The sequence below is a fragment of the Crassostrea angulata genome, chromosome 4, assembly GCF_025612915.1.
Source record: "Crassostrea angulata isolate pt1a10 chromosome 4, ASM2561291v2, whole genome shotgun sequence".
NCBI classification, from domain to species: domain Eukaryota; kingdom Metazoa; phylum Mollusca; class Bivalvia; order Ostreida; family Ostreidae; genus Magallana; species Magallana angulata.
Genome location: NC_069114.1, coordinates 13592765 through 13613942, shown reverse-complemented (window position 1 = coordinate 13613942; position 21178 = coordinate 13592765). Strand labels below are relative to the sequence as shown.

At 33.9% G+C, this 21178-nt stretch overlaps 1 protein-coding gene across 1 annotated transcript; it reads left to right on the top strand.

The window, feature by feature from the left end:
* Positions 1 to 244: 244 nt before the first annotated feature.
* On the top strand, positions 245 to 14043 carry LOC128179299 (MMS19 nucleotide excision repair protein homolog). Its single transcript, XM_052846695.1, has 26 exons — positions 245 to 333; positions 521 to 569; positions 940 to 1043; positions 1201 to 1286; positions 1708 to 1858; positions 2009 to 2134; positions 2424 to 2485; positions 2738 to 2899; positions 3543 to 3620; positions 4310 to 4390; positions 4602 to 4659; positions 5842 to 5996; positions 6374 to 6449; positions 6934 to 7141; positions 7701 to 7795; positions 7957 to 8064; positions 9323 to 9566; positions 9728 to 9821; positions 10165 to 10236; positions 10657 to 10783; positions 10970 to 11127; positions 11684 to 11870; positions 12183 to 12265; positions 12584 to 12751; positions 13048 to 13208; positions 13812 to 14043. Exons 1-26 carry the CDS (start codon positions 252 to 254, stop codon positions 13843 to 13845), a joined length of 3009 nt encoding a protein of 1002 aa, XP_052702655.1. The 5' UTR covers positions 245 to 251; the 3' UTR covers positions 13846 to 14043.
* The last annotated feature ends 7135 nt before the right edge of the window (positions 14044 to 21178 follow it).

Below are 21178 nucleotides of genomic sequence, written 5' to 3'. Positions count from 1 at the left end.
AATATGGAAAACATAAAAAAACCTACATTCATAAAGGATTTTTTTTCCGAAAAGAAATCATAAAATTTTTTGTAAGATTTAAAGTTATCATTACAAATTTAAGTGAAAACTGTTTTAGTAAACACATGTCATAAAAAGTATTATCATGCAAATTATCTGAAGTGAATATGCATGGTATTATGCATTTAAAACTAATTCGGAATTGTTATTTCTGTACAATAAATGTTCACCGAATATATATCCATTTAAAGATGTCTGCGCCCATGTGGAAGAGTGAAGTTGAAAAATATATCAAACTTTTGGAAAATTCTGCAGTTGAAGTCCTTAGTAATGGTGTGTTAAACTATGAATAGTTATATTCATGTATGTTCTGTGGAATTTTGAACAAATTTTATATTTCAAATAAACCTTTTAATAAAGTTATTGAGTCAACACTGTACCAAATCTACATAATTATGAAATCGTGTAAATTGACTAGAAAAGGATGACAGTGACTTATTTTAACCTTTATGAGTTTTAGGGCTTCAAGGGAAATCTGTTTCTCTTCTTGAACTCGTGGAAAGCATTGGGTAAGTTTGTTTGTGATTAATCATGCAGTGAAAAAAGTCTAAGCTATCTTGCATATCATAATTTGTAAACAGTGTAACTGTTAGATCAAGTGGGATTTTTTGGAGTTTTAACAGTGCAATTTGATTTTTGTGAAAGAGAAAATAAACTGTGTAAAATGCACATATAAAATGCATGTTACCATTAAGCCTTGCTTTGTGACACAGGCTTTGCCTCCTCTTGCTGCACTTATGAAAACACATACAGCAATTTGAAACCCATTTCATATTTAGAGTCGGAAATGTATTTGCTGTTCACTGTGCAACTAAGCTTAATTATAAGCATACATGTACTTAAACATCAAATGTTTATTCTGAAATCTGTATTTACCAGGGAGTATTTGACCAGTGAGGACCATGAGATCAGGGGACGTGTGATCAAGTTACTGTCCGAGGTTCTTGGCAAGCTTCCAAACACTGTCCTTTCACCAATGGAAGGTATTTTGATATAAAAAAATTATGATCTTTGAGATTTCAGCTTGCAAAAATAAAAGTTCTACAGATACATATGTGTATATGTAACAAGTAAATAATTGCATGGTCTCAATGAAAAAAACCTGATGAAGTTTTATCATTGTGATTTTTTTTTCTTCAGTGAAGACAATGGTGACTTACCTTTGTGAGAGACTTCAGGATCACCACTCCATTCAGCCTCAGGCCCTCAAAGGCATTCTGACTCTGGTAGGGCAATAACAATTTCATTTTGACTGCATGCTAGTTTATCTGTTATCTAGAACTTCAACCATTTTAATGTGACCTGTAGAAATTCTTATGCTACTTGAAAAAATATTCCCTGTTTAATGTGTTACCTCATGGTAATGAACTAAGAATATTAATGGATATATTCTAGATTGGTTCAAATATTCAGGAAAAAATCTATACATTCTCTCTCCTTGTTGTTTAGATCTTTTATTAAAAAGCTACAAGCTTTCAAAAGTATTATTTTATCCTTTCATGATGTTCATTCTTTCAAAGGTAAAGGAAATACAACTTTCAGAAATTTACATACAAATATATGCTTTGTCTTGCAGATATAATATTTCAAGCTAAGTGATAACATGTATACCGGTATATCATGATTTTTCATGTTTCTGTTGTAAAGGTGACAGGGAATGGATCAAATCTCCCTGAGGGGTGTGCCGATATGATATGCCGCTCAATATTCAAAGAGGTTCAGGTTCAAACCCTATCACAGACAGACAGGTGTGCAGTGTACAACATTTATTCCACATTACTCAGCCATAAACTCCCAGGTAAAATCCAAATCCAGAAAATGTTTCCACAGATACTGGTACTAATTTCAGAATTGTCTGCAAGACTCTCTTTTTTTGAAGTATTGAGTTGTTTTAAAAACTAAAACAGATCTTCAGAAGATGGGCATTGACTTTGCATTTGTATTGCAGAACTACAGAAGATGGGAAATGATTTTGTGTTTGGCTTTATTCAGTCCATGGATACAGAGAAAGACCCTCGCAATCTCTTATTGGCATTCCACTGTGCTAGAACCATCATTCTGAATTTCTCTTTAGGTAAGCAGTATCTATATTTTGTCAGTAATTTACATGTAGCAGTAATCACATTTTTGCTTCTCTTGTGCAGTATCGGGTTCACTACATTAAATACAAGCTAATTTATACCTGTACCATATTTCAAACAAATATACTTAAAATCCTTGTTCTGTGAAAAGCAAATTTATGTGCCACGGTATATGCTAGGTAATCAGATGTTTGAGAAGTTTGCTCAAAATTTTCAGTGTATATATGCATTCATTTATGTATGTGCCACACAACCTATCCTTTCAATGCCATTGTTTTCCAGGTCCCTTTGTGGAGGAGATGTTTGAGGTCACTTCTTGTTATTTCCCCATAGATTTCACTCCGGTAAGACTATGGCTCCAACATATGTGGTGCCTTATTTTTTAGCTCCTCAGTTACCCCAAAGATTGTTCACTGTTTTTAAAAAGAAGTTGCAAGCATCTTCTACAGGAATAGATGACAAATAAAATGCATAGTCATATATTTGTATAAAATAGATCATTGTGTAATGAACTCCTGATATTTGTTGTTTCTCTTGCACATGGAACCAACATGCGCCTGATATGCAAGATTTCAAACTAATATCATATTTTTCAGCCACCCAACGATGAGTTCCGAATCACTCGGGAGGACCTGATCTTCGGATTACGAGGATGTCTGTCAGCCTGCCCGGAGTTCGGACCTTTGTGTGTTCCCTTACTTCTTGACAAAATGCAGTCGGATGTTCAAAGCGCCATATTAGATTCCCTGCTTACACTGGTATATATTTATATTTGCATGAAGAGCAATAATTATTGAAGACATATTAAAATGTTCTAAGCTAGTAGTAAGCAATAGCCCATACTTTTTGGCAATTGTAAATGTATGGAAGAGTGCTAACACATCAATGAAAGGGACTTCTAAGATCTTTTCAGTCTGAAACCTTCTAGGATTCAATATTATTGACACTTTACTGCCTTGAGAGTGTCTTCCCTACCCCAAATATATGAAATAAAAGTTTTGGATGAAATCTAACAACACCAAAACACACACTCCTAAAAGAACAAATTAAACTTACGATTGTATAACGATCAATACTGTATGCAGGGAAATATTTGCCTCCGTTTTATTCTCGCCCCTTTCGCCTTCGTTGTCAGCTGTCAAATTTAAGACTGAGCAAATACATGTACTTATGTCTCAGTTCTTCTCTCTTAAAACACAAATGTATCTGAGCGAATTGAAGACAGGACAAAACTGTTGGCAAGTGTAGAAGGGCAAAAATTACATGGGGCGTATACAAAACTGTATACAGTGCATGTATAGTCTGATAAACTGAAAATTATTGCCAAAACCAGCTTGAGATTTATAGTTACTGTACATGTACATGGGTTTACTTTATATATTACTGTAATTGTAATTGCAGGCTGAGAGTGCTGTTGTGTATGGATCAAAGTGTATAAAGGAGTTCCAGGCTCCTCTCTACAGGTGTATCAAACAGGAGGTGAGTACTGAGGTGTATCAAACAGGAGGTGAGTACTGAGGTGTATCAAACAGGAGGTGAGTACTGAGGTATATCAAACAGGAGGTGAGTACTGACCAATCAAAATGCTTACATGTAGGGGTCAGTGGGACATAAATGAAGGGGAGAATGGACTATGAAAACTAACAATTCATTATCTGCAGTACATGGAATGCATGTATGTACATTTGTTTCTTATTATTATATATCTGTGGGCATAAATTTTCATCAAATTTAATGATTTAATGAAATTGACAGTTTCAAGAATGAGTAAATTTTGTGGCCTATGATTCGATTTATACAATATGTAAACTTGTTAGATGTTCCACTTCAATGACAAATGAATTCATTTCATGGGTCAACTCAACAACAGGTTCAATGAAAGTTGGTATTGAACAAATATGAATGAAACATGAAACTATAGTACTGTGATATCATCATTGTTCTTGGGGGACCAGTGTTTGTGGCTTTCGTGGGTAGCCCTCGCTCAGGAATATACATTCCCACGAACATATATATACAAGCATTTGTGGATATTTATATATGAAAAAGAACCTGCTACAAACGTAATTACATCCCCACGAACCAAAACAATTTTTGGTCTCCCATGAACATTGACCCCAAGGAATAAAAATAATTCCATAGTATATGATGTACGCATTGTGTTTCAGATATTTAGTCCTAGGACACCAGAGCTGTCGTCGGCTGCAGAGACTGCCCTCACCGCTGTGTCAGCTGCCTTGTCCCCACAGGTATCTCAATGTCCAAGTTCTAAATCATAGCTAGCAAATTGAAACCTTGATAACCCCTTTTTTCTTATCACCCATTAGTCTCCCTCTCTCTCTCTCTCTCTTTTAAAATTAAACCCAAACATATAGTCATTCATAATTCATATTAGGTGTATAATTTTGAATTCAGAATTAAAATATAATTTAATATAGCTGTCATTGTTATCTGTTGTAGCCTGGTCTTTCTACAGAAGATTCAGATGTTGATGTTTTTATCAAAGAAGTCATGCAAGGTTGGTTTGAGATAAGCGAACATTTTTTTAATCATTTTATGCCAGATTTCAAAGATTGTGCTACATGACATATATTACTTTTTGTGTGCCTTTTTGTTATTAAGGTCTTCCGTCTTCAGCAGAAAACCTTACTGTTTTTCTACGAGTTCTCATTCTTTTATGTTATATTTTGAAAAGCATTATAGAAGAGAAGACGCTAAGAATAACGTTTGTAATTATATTTAACCATCAAAGTTTGGTTTAATGGCCCTTTTTAGGAGATAAAGGGTCGGCCCCTAAAACAATCTTTCTCAATTATCTCAAAAACGGTAAAAAATTTGGAAACACTTTATGAACAAAATGTGTTTGGAATAATAAAACCTTTCATTTGATATCAAGAAAAAGGGGCTGGCCCCTCAAATTAAGGGCCAAGAAGGGTCTAAAGTCTTATCTATATCCCTTTTATCATAAATATTTTGTAATGCATTATAGAAGCAAAACGGCTTATCTTTTAGTCATTTATCTACGTATGTTAAAAGTTTTCTGAAATGTTACATAATTAGGGGTTTTAAGGGGCTAGAAGTCCGATACTTTGATCATTTATATCTTAAAAAGAAGAAATATTTTGAAAAGCATTACAGAGGAGATGATGCTTAGAATAATGTTTGTAATAATATCTAACCATCAAGGTTTCGTTTAATGGCCCCTATAAGGAGATAAAGGGTCGGCCCCTAAAACAATCGTTCCCAAATATCTCAAGAACGGTAACCTTCTTAACAGATGTTGTACAAAATGTGTTTAGAATAAAAAGACCTATCATTTGATATATAAAAAAGGGCTAGCCCCTTAAATGAGGGGACAAGAGGGATCTAAATGTTTCCAATCAAAGCTCCTATTCATGTATTATAGAAACAAAACAAGAATTTTGTCTTTTATTTCCAAAATCATGTTTAGCTGGTAAATAGCAAAATTGAAGGTCATACATGTATATCAACTTCTAAAATTGGACGGAAGACCTCCTCGTTGCTCGCAACGAGATCGTGTCTAGTTCCACTTACAACTTTAGCCTGTCGTAACTGATTTATGAACGGATGAGATAAGAATTCATGTAAATCTTCTTGTATGTGCTAGGTTTCAAGAATAGATTTTCTGTTTTCAGGCAGTGCTTTATGTGATGTTAAGTATAGAAGTTTTGTTTTTCAGACAGTAAGCGTCACTTCCTGGACGAGGACCTACGACTGTTTGTCCCCTCCTGTCGCCTGCTCCTTGCCCTGGCACTGGGGTCGGACCATGCCTGCTGTGCTGTGGTCGGTCAGACAGTGCCCCTCCTGGAAGATTTATATAACAAATTTACCGGGGTGAGTGCCAATCAAACTGTAAAATAATAAATGCATTTTCATCTGTTTTCATGAATCAGAGGGTTATTTTGTAATGTAAACTGTTAGAGACACTGCTTGCTGTAAATGACAAAAACAGTGTAATTATAAGAATCATTAAATGTACTGTTATTTTTAAAATTTAAATGCACGATTTTATTACCTAAAATCTGATTTGTGCCCAATTATTTGATGCACCAACTCACAAAATCCATTGTTTTGTTTTTTTAAAAAAGGCTTCTTATCAAAAAATCATACAGCTTTGCTAGAACTGCGTAACTTAAGTAGTTAGACTGCAAAAATGTCCCATTGAAATACAGATGATTTTATGAACAATTTTATTGCTTTTATTTTTGTAGGCAACCCAAAGGAAACAGATAATAGAAATGCTAGTCAAGTTTTTATGCAGTTGCAAGACCTTTGCTGGAGGAAAGGGTAGGTAATACCTGAGGTTATGTGTGAGTGTAAAAGAGTACAAGTTTTGTCATTTGTTGCATTCTAGCTAATGTACGGGATGTATGAAAGATGTAACCTCTAAAATGTTTCTTTAAAATTTGTTTCACTAGGCCCTTCCATCACCAACTGTCCTCAAGTCATTACTCAGCCTCAAGTCTGATTATTGACCTCAAATTTATACATTTATTTTAAGGATTTGAGGAAATAACTGAGTTGAGTGATTTGAAAATTTTGGTGATGGCAGAGCTGGATCTTTGAATCATCAAATGATGATTTAAAACTCCATATGCAAGTGGTATTCTATTTGTCAAAATCACCACTTAGGGTTTACTTTAAGTTAACTAGTGTGCTGTCACCTTTAAAACAATGTATTTAATTTCAGTATTATACTGCTAATATAAGCGCATTTGAAAATACACACAATATAGAAAGTAAGATGAATCAAAACGATTTTTATTGGCAGCTCCCAAAGTTGTATCAGAAATGATATCATCGTCTCTCAAGATTCTAATGTCGTCAACATCACAGTCGAATGGAACCTTGACCTCAGCTGCAGTTCAAGGTCTAGGTCAAGTTTTGACCTTGCCTGGTGTTCTCACATCAGAGGATATGAAAACGTCCTGTTGGTGCATTCTAGAGCAAGTTTTGAACTCTGAAGATAAACTTGTAAGGTAAGGGAAACCAGTTTAGTAGTTAAAAAAAACAATGTAGATAGAAAGTATAAACCTGAAAATGAATGGAGGAGATATCCATTAGCTCTTAACAAAAAAATCCCTGTGACAAAAGATTAAATCTAACATACATGTAAAACATTGGAAACTTGACGCAATGTATTGCCAGTAGCAATACATTTACTTAATATATATGTTTCAACACAAAGTTGCATCAGTGTGCATTGATTATATGAGAACATAAACAGTACCAAATACAGGTTTATTTTCGCCCCATGTTATTTTCGCCCTTTATTTGCAAATGGTTCGCCCCATCTTGAATTTGCCCAGACAAAGTTGTGAATAAAAAAAATACTTTAAGACGTAGGAATTCACCCAGTTTTAAATTTGACTGCTGACAACGAGGGCGAAATGGGCTAAAATTAATGGGGGGGGGGGGGATACATGTATTTTCCGGCATACAGTAGTTGGTCAGAATGGATGTACCTGAGTGTTTATTTTTTGCATGACATTTAATTATATTTTTCTTTCATTATTTGATTGGTTTCCTTTCAATCAGGAGTTCTTGTGTGGAACCTTGTAAGGAGATGATGAAAGTTTACCCAGAAATTTCTACAGAAATTCTACCAAAGCTTATAGAGAAAATTAATCCAGGTAACTGAATTTCCTTTCTTCTTACGTTTACATGTATTTACTATCTAGTGCTGCATCTGAAATAACAAAGTTGAACACAATATATGGTGCACAATGTATCAACTTTTACATAAACATTTCATATACTAGATGCATGATAGATTCTTTATTCTCTTTAACAGAAGAAGGAGAGGCCATTTTGCCATTTGTTGCCATTTTTTCTGTCCACAAGAGTGTGATATCAAAGACAACTGAACAATTGTTGTCCAAACTACAGCAAGAATCTCAAGGTACTTTGTAATATGGGAACATCTTTTAACATAGAAGATGAGCCTTACTCTAATTTTATGATATCTTTTTTAAAACCAACAGAAAGCATTTTTCGTACCGCACATTCCCCGAATACACCAATATCAATTTAAATTAAATTATACAAGGTCATGCATAAAAGGGCAATTTTTAGTACCTGAGCATGTTTATTGTTAGTCCAAGGCAATGAATGTCCAGTTTTCTTAATGCCGTTGGTTCTGATGTGTTCCTGGCAAGTAAAATATCAAAATCGTTAAAAATTTACCTAAGCATGTTTACGGTGTGAATTACTAATAAATGTATTTAACATTTGGTTGTGTATTCTGTTTTGTGTTTTTGGCGGAAAATGGGGCCTGCTTAATCAAGTACATCGCCAAATGTAAAATTTATAAGTAAATAAATAGGTATTCCGTATATTCAGAAATGCGCTAAAACAAATCCACGCTAACTGGTTGAATCAAAGTACTGAAGAACTGGCGGGAGTTGATTTTGTCGATGTTTATTTATTTTAAAATCAATGATATGTTATTTTGCATGACAAGTACATGTATACGTAGTTTCTAATTTGAATTACGCATATTTTTATGATATGAATTTTTGAACTTTTTCGACTAGAATGTCGAGAAACCTCCATATGAATCATGCTAAATAATATTTAAAGATAAAATTAATTCAATCAAACTATATGTATCAGTGGTAGAAATATTTCTCGAAAATTGTATGGATCCAAGCAATTTTGAACTCTAGTCTCGTTCAACCAAACGCTCGGCTGACACCGTAAATCTCCGACAAGGGTTTACAGAGACAGCCGAGCGTCGAGTTGAACGAGACTATATTGAACTCTGGCGTAGGAATATATACGACTACAAAAATATTTAAATTGTTCGTACCATTTAAAATCTGACTATTTTTAAGGTATTTCTAAATAATAAGTTTCCTTGAAAAACAATGCTTTAGCATACATTACATCGAATTCATCAATTATTTTTAAGAACTAAGTCTTGTCAGGAGCATTGATTTGTGCTGAGGTCCAAACACTGTTTCACTCTCGGTTTGTCCGCGTGACTGCATAGGAGAGTTGATTAAAAATCAACTCCCAAAAATCGTATTTTGCCAAATATCATACATGCTAAATATAGTATGTTAACAGTATGTTACATTGATAAAACATAGCAGATTGCATTAGATTTGAAATGAATTTAAAATAAATTCAATAATTATTTGTTATTTTACTTTCAGCCATGAGTGAGTCAGCCCTACAGACTTGCCTGTGGATTACATCGTGTTTAGTAGACATATCTGTGTATGCCAGAGGAAATTCGGACTGTGTATCTGTGTTGTCTTTGGAGACTGTGCCCGCTGTTTACAGAATATGTGCGTCTAATGCTGTGTCTGATAATTACAGTGACGTCTTGTCTAGTCCCCAAGTACTTCAGACACTGTCTGTGTTCATCAAAAATGTCACCACCTTGTTAGATTCAGGGTAAGGTGGTTTATGCATCCCAAAAAAATTTTTGAAGTCAGGATGAAACAGCAATGTTAACAAAAATTTCAATTTGATTTTGAAAACAAATTTTTAAAAAATAGTTTTAAAAATGTTTATACCGGTATATAAAAGTAATCCACTGTGTGTCATGTTTGTAGAACGTATGCCAGACTGTATACCTTGGTCACAAAGCTTTATTGTGAGGATTCTAACAGTGATACTACACAACAGAAGTCTTTCAGGCCTTTACAGGTACAGTTAATGTTTAAAAAAGTGCCAAAAACTTGTCTCATTGACAAGTAGAATTGTTTATTATTCAATGTTAACATATTCCATGTCTTCCTATCCCAATTTGATAGTAATGAAGGATAAAACTAACATTAGCAGATGGTTTAATGAAACAGTTCTCAAATGTTGAGAAAATCTAAAAACAAAAGAGTTTTGATGTGCTTTATAGATGACATCTATTTTGTAAAAAAAAAAATTTAAACTTTTGAAACTTTATATTCTCCCAGTATCTACCTGCAGATTTCCTCCATATCATTATCTATTTGATACATTTATTAATTTTTTATCTTTATCCATCATGATTTAGGTGGATTCACCATCAGAACAGACTTGCCTGGTGACTCTCCTTACACCCACACTCTGCTCCAGTCCTAAACAGGTCAGTGATTGTTTGGTTCTAGTTCCATTTGTCATAATTGAATTGGTGTGCAATATTTGAGAGAACAGATATGAGGAAAATATATATATTGTATATATCATTGATATGTAAACCTTATAAATATTTTCATTTTAAACATGAATTTTATGGACACGCACACAAGTAAAGCTACCCCTAGAACACTTCAATTATTATGTTATTAAATGTATTTAAAGATGAGTGTATGTCCTAAATATTGAAGTATACATGTAAATGTTCAGTCTCTCTCTGTTCTTATGTCTGTAAATCTGTCTTGAATACCCATAATTTTTCTTCTTCTAGTAGGTTACATACATTAAAGGTTTTACACATGTAACACCAAAAAAATGAATTCATCTACATCTAGTATGTGTATTATTGTGAATGGTGTTTAACTTCTAGTTCACGATGCCTGACATCCAGAAATATCAAGAACTACTGACTGATCTGTCACTCAGAAGTAACCAAGACTACACCAGATCTGAATCAGCCAAATGTTTGGCAGGAATCCTAAATAAAGCTCCAGATGGTATGTTAATTTTTTTCTTTTACTAATTTTGTATCGAACAATTTTAAAGCCCATGTACATGTACTTTTAATTTGAATGGTACATGCATATTAATTTTTTTTCAGATCTATTACTTAGAATTTTTGCTAAACTTAAAAACAATTGTGAAATCATTATTTTTATGTGATGCAATTTTGCATTTGATAGATGAAGAGATGGCAGTGTATTTACAACAAAGACGAGACTTTTATGTACAGACCTTGACCTCTACAAGTACGGACACTTCTTGTCTGCAGCAGTGTGTCTGGGTCACAAAAGCTCTTGTCATGCGAGGCCATAAGGAGGCCAGCAAGTTTGTAAACATTGTAAGTATTCTTTAAAGCCTTCTAATGATAACAAATAAAATATTGAAAATGGATAGCTGAGATGAGTTATCAAGACTTCATTGGTAGGACATTGAGCTGTATAAGTATTGGTTGCAAAAAAGTGCTGATAAACTCTATACATTGTTCATTTATATGCCACTTTATATACTGTTACAGGTTTTTACTTGAACATGGTTTGATTTTCCAAACTTTTGAAGCTAATGAAAAATCACTGATTTCTATCAAAAACTTGTGCAGACTTTAATTGTAATTGATTAAGATCTCGAACAAATATTATAAGCAGACCAGTAGTATAAGTTGTGAAATAACACTTAGTACGTTTATAGTTGATGCATGTCAGGTTGAAACAAAACCCTGTACTCATTCATAGCAATGACAAATTTGAAGATGTTATGAAATCAATTTTTAAACTTCTGTTTTACCCAATGTATTGCATTATTTATTACCATATTCCATCAAGTATTGCAATATGATTTTTCTGGTAATATCCACTTCTATTGTAAAATTAAATTACCTCTATTTTAACTGTTTGAAGCTGCTTGGTTTGCTGGACAGTGAGTTCCTGGGTGACCGGGCAGCGGAGGGGGTGGAGGTCATACTCACAGTGTATGAGGATGTCCTGAATCCGTCCATGCATGCCAACATCCGCATGCTCTATAAACAGAGATTCTTCACTGAAAATTCTAGCCGCCTCACAGAGGGATTTCAAAATGCATCAGCAGGTAAGTTTATATTGCAACTTACAATGTTATTTCCAATTTTATGGTTTTGGAGATTTTACCAAAAAAGATTAGTTTTTGAAATTAGCAGTGTTTGGATTGTTGCTCAATGGTGAAATGCATGTGTATGATATTGAAAAATGAGCAAAAGTATTGATAAGCATATTAACAAATGTCTTTTAAATGATAGAGCAAAGGTGCAGGAATTAATAGATAAAGGTATTGACCAAAAAAGCAAGGAAATCAATAATGCATTTAAATAAAATAACTGAAACAAGTGTATCACATATAACAAACAACTGGTTGTTTTTCCAGGGACAAAGAAGAACTATCTGATAGCCCTGTCCCACTGTCTGCAGTCTCTACCCAAGTCTGTCCTTGTGAGAGAACTGCCTCAGGTAATCATAGACTGTAAATTTTGGATGGCCAAGAAAAAAACTCTTTTTCACTTACTAAGAACTTTATGTTCAAGTGTATATCAATAACCTTCTTTGTATCTTCACTTGTAAAAGACCATTTCCTGTTCTCCATTTTGGCCCAAGAGATATTCTAATTCATGTAATTTACCTATTTTAGATGAGTCCACATGCAATATGTTAAAATAGCTACCGGTATCAGGCAAAAAAGCCAATCAGAATATTTGAACATTATGCGATTTTCATGTTGGTTGTTTCCCTTGTTTATATTCTACATGTGCTGATTTTTTTTTTTGTCAGTTGTTCCCCTTGCTGGTCCAGTCCTTGCTGTGTGATAACGTCCAGTTACAACAGTCCACTATGGACGCGCTGTGTACAATGATCACTGATGCCCCTGATTTTCTGGTCAAACATGTAGACTCGGTGATCCCCCAGCTCCTGAAACTGACCACCTACAAACCAGCAATGGTAAGCTTGAGAGGTTGATGTCAGTAACGATAATATATGTATAACAATATAGTTTCATGAACAAAAAGTGTGCATTTTAAAATTAATAAAGTCAGATATAAAATTTCATTCTTCGACTAAGATAAAAAATAATGTGCTGCTTTTCTGGCTAAAAACTTCACAATTTATTAAGCATTGTATTTCCTCTTTAGTTTTAATGCATGATTTGAGAATGGGAATATCCCAGTTTTCTTTTTTTTTTATGAACCAGAGAGGTTCTAGTATACAGGAAGTAACTGACTGGCTCTTATTTACAGAGGGTGCGGACTTCAGCCCTGCGGTGTTTGCTGGAGCTTGTGTCCCTGCCCGCCCCTGTGATCCTACCCTACAAACCCCAGGTAGTCAGGTCACTGGAGGGCGTGCTGGACGACAAGAAACGACTGGTCAGGCTGGAGGCTGTGAAAGCTAGGAACGAGTGGTAGGTTCAAAGGTCATCTTGATTTGGTTCAAAGGTCATATGATAAGGTTCAAAGGTCATCTGATTAAAAATTTGATGGTGTCACATGTCTTCGGCAAAATCTTTTTTTTTTTATTTGTTTGTAATTAAAGATATGGCATTTGTTGCAAGGAAATCAAGCAAAAAGTTTTTGCATGATGACACAATTATGTTCTGTAAATATTAAAACGGTTACTGTAAATTTACTTGCATGTAATTTAGCTCTTTACCAAAACAGAATGTGGGATTTATTGAAGGAAAGCAAACTTTTTTTTATCTAGGGAGGTTATTGTGTGATTTTCAAACTTCAAATTTCAACTACTTTTGAAGAAGTAAAATGTAACATATAGCTATATAATTTGAGCAATTTTATTTTAATGGTTTTAAAAAAATGTTTATAAATATCACTAATACGTAACATTATCATGACAAGTACTTTTCATGATAATGTTACGTATTAATGATATTTACAAACATTTTTTTAAAACCATTAAAATAAAATTGCTCGAATTATATAGCTATATTATATTACATTTTACATCTCATTTTGTAACAAGTTTTGACTCTTGAAATGTTCTATTTCAGGTGTCTATTGGGAGAACCTGGTGGAAAAAAGTGACCTGAAAGATAAATAGATCTAAATAAATAAATAAAAATAGTTTCTGTATAAATGTAAATAAACTTGTACAGATGTATCTCACCTAGCATCGCTGATTTAGCTGTCTAATGTTAATATTGTGGTATATGCTGTGGTATAAATGTACCTGTATTTGGCAGAGGCCACATATTTGCGAGATTTGCTTATAATAAATATGTACTGTAAAACTCTTGTGTGCAGTTTTTTATATGCATTCCGATATTAATATAGGACCATTTGCAAAAAAAGAGAGGGCCATTTTCAAAAGCTTAACAACGTGTCTGGGGAAACCCCCACGCTAGTATCGCGCTATCATGCATGGAACATAGTTTTTATGCGTATCGGCTTTAAAACAAGGTTTCCTGATAGCTATGGGTAAGTGGATTTTCTAGAACCTTTCAGATAGACAACAGAGGTCTACTTATAAAGCAACATATTCACTTAGAAAAGGTGCCTTATTTTACGAGTTTAATGAACTAGCATACCCCACGGGTGAATGTTAACCACTATATTAATTAAAGCAAAATGAGCTGTATTTTTTAGAATTCTATTTTTCTGCTAAAACGTGCTAGTATGACTTAAACTTTTATGATAAATAAGATTTGAAAACATCATTAATTTTTGTCAAAGGAAATATTTCTCTTTTAAGGAATATATAGCAAATCAATTTTTGTACAGGACGACAATAATTCAATTATGCTCCAACTAAGGCTTCTTGATGGTCTTTTCACACAAAACCATGATATTTTTGTCATTTTAGTAGAAAATAACATTTTCCTTAAAAAAATTAAATATGAAAATTGCAGCTCATATTGTTTTAAATACTGTTGCCCATTCCAAGAGCTTTCTCAAGCTAACGTCTCATTATAAGGAGAGGATAGAGTAAAGAGGTGGGTATTTCTCTGTTTTTTTTTTTAAATCTGTAATGCAACATTTGAACATTAAACGACAATTTCTTGTTAAATGTGTTAAAAATCCATTAGAATGTATTTTACTTTATCTTCCGACTTTTACGTATAAATATTTACATTTTCCAGTGTATTTGTCTGTGATAACACTACGAATCGTTTTTGTACTATACATTCCAATAAATTCGAATGAAAGATACTTTTATCGTTTAAATTGTAGAAATTATTTTTGCAATCTGCATGGTAAAACCAAATAGCATTTTTAAAAAGATAATAAAGCACAAAAATAAAAATGTTCCCTAAAGTAAGGCCGTTGAAGACAATATTTATACAGATTCGCAAAGTAAAGGTTACAGAGAAATATTTACTAGAGCTGGAAAAATATCACAAATACCAAAATCATTGCATCTAACATTTTATGTCAACAAGCTTAATTTTGTAAAAAAAAAAAAAAAAGAAAATAAAACAAAACGAAACCTAAAACGCACAAAGTTTGACAACAGATTGAATGTACAAAGAAATTGTGACAAGATTGCACCAGAAATAATATAACCAAATCAGAAACTGAAATTTGTTATTGATAAGATGCTTTTTAAAGTTAAGGATGCTTTAAGAAAAATAGCAAGAGGCAAAAACAATATGGTTTTTAGAAGAATATTTTTAAAGAATACCAACAAAGGACTCTATGATATGGACCTAAAATGGCACCCTAATGAACATAATCATTATCTGTAATTCTTTCTTTTCTTTGTACACAAATACACCCAAAACTAATAAGGGACACACATATTTACCTTGTTCAAGGTGTCGCTCTATATTTCCAATCCGAAAAAAAATACGAAAATTATCAATTTTTGAATGATTTTGATTAAATCATAAAATTGCGTAACTTCTGACGTAATAAACTGCCGATGGATGCAAACAATTAAATAAATACCGGTAGATAAAAAAAAATATGTTTTATCAATGTTTCTAAAATATAACGTAACAATTTAATGTACATGAAACACTTACAGAAATGGCGAATTATGGGGGCCATATATGACCTATATGATATACATGTATAGTTCTTTTCAATAATTTTTAATCATATCACATTTAAAAAGAGTGTTGCCCTTCATTTTAACAAATTTGAATCCCCTTCATCTTATGTTTTTTGACGACAGACGAACGAACAGACAAACGAACAGACGAACTCAGACGAAAGCTATACCATACAATTGAAAATTGAATTATATTACTTTGAATGTATATAGATACGACCTAGATTCTTGAAATTGCATTTATTACGAAAAGAGAAATTTCAAGTCACATATACAACAAGAATGAAAGGACTTTAATAAATAAAAAAAAAATTTGAAAACCAATCTTTTTATATATTTTGATATATTGCTACAGAAAACAGCTACATTTAAAAAATAAATTCGTGATTTTAATTGTGGATATATCTACAGTTATGTTGGATACAAAGTATGACAAACTTCAGATTCTAAAAGTCAATGAACATTTATTTGGCTTGAGCAAACAATTAGTTTAAAGAAAATTCATTCATTTTTAATATCACACGACAAATATAAAGAGGAGATAACTCGTACCCTCTTTCTGTAGTTCACAAGCTATATATTTTATTAATTTCTACCATTTTTATTAAAAATCGAATAACGTGTTTTAATTTATACATTCAACTAACAAATTTTAACATTTTTGTTATTTTCTATTGATAAACTTAACCTTTTTATATTTAATTGAAGAGATAAGATTGTAAAGAAATTATCATAAACATCATCATATAACTGTAGACGTCTATTATAAATCGTAGACATTTTCCATGTACCTTATGTACACGTTACTACTGAATGTAATAGACGGTATTCTTTTCAAATATCTCTAGAAGGCGACTGCAAAGTTGCCTAAAATAAAATGAATAGGACAATCACACTCATTAATACATAATACAATCACACCTATATAACATAGACTTTCTACAAGGATTACAGAAGCATGCAAAAAGGGCCGGTATATAAAGGTGGTTATTAATATTCCATACAGAAATACCTCATAATATTATATTCTTTTAAAGGAATAACGATTTATAATCTTTGAGTATTATGAGGTGAACATTTTGGTCAGTGCGTGATCAAATCCAATAAAGCCTGGAGGGCCCTAAGATGGAATTGATGACTACATTCGGATTGAGAAATTGCGAGCCAAGATCGTAATGTGCTTAGTTTGGCCCTTTGTGCATGCTTCTGTAATCCTTGTAGAAAGTCTATAGATGATTGTAATTCTCCTGAACAGGAATCAAACATTTTATGCTTCTATCAAGTTTACATTTTTTGGACAGAATATTATCACACTTGATTTAGCTGCGATAATAAGGAATCACTCTTTGAGTATTATGAGGTGATAATTTTGGTCGGGGTGCGATCAAATCCAATATAGCCCGAGGGGCTTTACATATAGATTTGATCACGCCCCGACCGAAATTATCACCTCATAATATTCAAAGAATGATTCCTTATTACTTGATTAAAATTGAAAAAAAGGGGGGGGGGGGCTAGACTAATCCTCAGATATCTTGACAAGCAAAAAAAAAAAAAAAAAAAAAAAAGACTTAAAACAAAAAAAAAAAAACTAAAAACTTAATTCCCAAAATCAGGAAAATCCTATGGCTCTCAATATTTCTGTCTTCTATAAAGGTAATTTTGGAACAATTTTCTTTCCTGCGAGAAAAAGTGGGGGGCTGAACCCTCTATGATGCTATGTGCGTTATTGTTAGATCTAACAATGAGGGGGGGGGTGGGGGTGGGGGGGGGGCTAAGCCCCCCCCCCCCCCAGCCCCGCGGTTCCGACGCCTATGTAATCTACGCCATCGTTCGATTAAATATTAAAATATAAATAGGCAAACCCCACTGGTGCCTCAATTTGGCGTCATTTGAAGTTTTGGGTTTTATAGTACAAAATCGATACGTAGTGTTATCACAGGCGAAAACACTGGAAAATGTAAATATATCTAATTCGCCATTTGTTTGAATACATATATGCAGTGTTTAAAAGTGACTTAAGACCTGTTGGAGATAGATTAATACAATATGTCATATTCACACTCACTACGTTCGTCCGAATATATAATAACAATAAAATGCTACGTGCATAAAATCAACAAGTACTACATATAGGTACCTGCTCGCTAGCGTTATTTTATTTACACAAAAACACATAATAACAACCATCTGACAGCCCAAAAGCAGCGCATTTCATATCTGCCATTTTACCTGCCTACTAAATCGCTAGCGAGCGAGCTCAGAGTGCCACGCCACCGCATGGTCCTACTATTTATATAACCTGATCACGTGACCCGAAACCCTATTCGAGTACAAATGAAAGCCCATCATGCACATAATTTCAAATATATCGTCTGCTAAGGCGGGGCAACTACTTTGAACATTCAACACACCAGTTTTACTACAAATTTATTTAAAAGATCATCTATATTAAATACAAGATACAACAAGAGGCCAATTGGCCTTAACGGTCACATGAGCAGTATATAACCCATACACAAACTTGTCGAGGAGTCTCATATATGCATTTAATTAATTAGGTTTCATCATGGAATAGTAATGACGACCACGTCCCTGCCTGAAATCTTTTAAAAAGATCTGTAAAACCTATAATTTCGGCGAAAAACTGGTCTACAAAATCATGAATTCAGTTTTCCTTTCAAGTGTGTGGGAGTAAAGAAGATAATTTTTTAACATTATATGTATTAACACCTATACATCCATTTTGGCCCTGCCCTAGAGTCAAAACCCATATTTCAGGGAACATGAAAATTAAATTTCAGTAGAGGACTTCCTGGTAAACATAATTGTAAACTTTGTCCGTTGTCTGTCGTCGTTGGCGTTGGTGTTGGTGGCGTTGTTGTAAACTTTTCACATTTTATTCTTCTTCTCCAGAACCACTGGGCAGATTTCAACCAAATTTGGCACAAAGCATCACTGGGTGAAGGGGATTCAAGTTTGTTCAAATGAAGGGCCACACCCTCTTTAAAGGGGAAATAATGGAGAATTATCGAAAGTTTGTTGGTATTTTTCAAAATTCTTCTCAAAAACTATTCGGCCAGAAAAGCTTCAACATGTGTGGAGGTATCCCCAGGTAGTGTAGATTTAAGTTTGTTCAAATCAGCTGGGTCCCCGGGGGTATGGTGGGGCCACAATAGGGGATCAAGTTTTACATAGGAATATATAGAGAAAATCTTTAAAAATCTTCTTCTCAAAAACTATCAGGCCAGAAAAGCTCAAATTAAAATGGAAGCATCCTCAGGTAGTGTAGATTCAAGTTTGTTCAAATCTTGGTCCCCGGGGGTAAGTTGGGGCCACAATGGGGGAATGGATTTTTACATAGGAATATATTGAGAAAATCTTAAAAAATCTTCTTCTCAAAAACTATTAGGCCAGAAAAGCTCAAATTTGAACGGAAGCATCCTCAGATAGTGTAGAATCAAGTTTATTCAAATCATGGTCCCTGGGGGTATGGCGGGGCCACAATGGGGAATGAATTTTTACCTAGGAATATATAGAGAAAATCTTTAAAAATCTTCTTTTTAAAAACTATTTGGCCAGAAAAGCTTAAACTTATGTAGAGGCATCCTCGGGTAATTGAAATTCAAGTTTGCAAAATCATAGTCCCTGGGGGTAGGGCGGGGCCACAATTGCGGGTTGAATTTTTACATAAGAATATATAGAGAAAATCTTTAAAAATATTCTAAGAAAGTTTCAGTCCAAAACTCAGTACTTTGTGTAAAAGGCTCAGGTTATGCAGATTTAAGTTTGATGAAACCATGATTCCCTCGAGAAAAGTGGGGCCCTCAAAATTGGGGTGGGGGGGGGTGTATAGGATTAGAGAAAAATCTTCTTAGAGGTACAAAAACAAAAAGGGCTTGGTATTTACCAAAAGAAATGTGGATAAAAATTGGCAGATTTTCAAATTTATTGTTTGCAAGATCTACTGTACTTAGTTGTCGAGATATTTTGATACTGTAATGCTAATTTGATCAGAGTTAAGGCAATTGTTGCTCAGGTGAGCGATGTGGCCCCTGGGTCTCTTATTTTACAGATGTGTGAGAATAGAGAAGAAAAATTTTAAACATTATATGCATTAACACTATATTGCCATATTGCCTCTCCCCTCATGTCCTTAGCCCTGACCCGGGGGCCATGAATTTCACAATTTAGGTAGAGGAGTAAGTGGACATCATAACCATGCATTCAGTTTTTTGCCCACATGTGTGGGAGTAGAGAAGAAGATTTTTTGAGATTCAAAACATTTTTAATATATGGCCATATTGACCCCACCCTAGAGCCTGAACCCCTGACCCTGGGGTCATGAATTTCACAATTTTGGTAGAGGGCCTCATGGACATCATAACCAGGCATTTAGTTTTTAACAAATATGTATGGGAGTAGAGAAGAAGATTTTCTAAGATTTAATACATTTTTACTATATGGCCATATTGGCCCCACCCTAGAGCCCGAAACCCTGACACAGGGGTAATGAATTTCACACACAATTTTGATAGAGGGCTTCATGGACATAATAATCATGCATTTAGTTTTTAACAAATATATACGGGAGTATAGAAGAAGATTTTCTAAGATTTAATACATTTTAAATATATGGCCATATTGGCCCCACCCTAAAGCCTGAATCCCTGACCCAGGGGCCATGAATTACACAATTAAGGTAGAGGGCTTCATGGACATCATAACCAGGCAATTAGTTTTTAGCAAATATATACGGGAGTAGAGAAGAAGATTTTTTAAGATTCAAAACATTTTTAATATATGGCCATATTGGCCCCTCCCTAGAAACCTGAACCCCTGACACAGGGGTCATGAATTTCACAGATTTGGCAGAGGGCCTCATGGACATCATAATCATGCATTTAGTTTTAAAGAAATATATATGGGACTAGAGAAGAAGATTTTCTAAGATTTCATACATTTTTACTATATGGCCATATTGGCCCAACCCTAGAGCCAGAACCCACAACCTAGGGGTCACGAATTTCACAATTTTGGTAGAGGGCTTCATAGACATTATAACCATGCAACCAGTTTATTCCTCACGTGTATGGGAGTAGAGAAGAAGATTTTTGAAAATTTGGCTTTTTTGCATATTTGGCCCCAGCTGTGGTAGAGCCATGAATTTGACAATTAAAATTCCTCTTACCATAGAGATCCTCATACCAAAATAGTAACAATTAGCCTTGTAGTTTATAAGAAGAAGTTAAAAATGTAAAATTGTTAACGCACGACGTACGACGACGAACAAAAACGGATAGCAAAAGGTCACCTTAGTTTACTCAGGTGACCTAATAAAAATCGTACAAATGTGCAGCATTT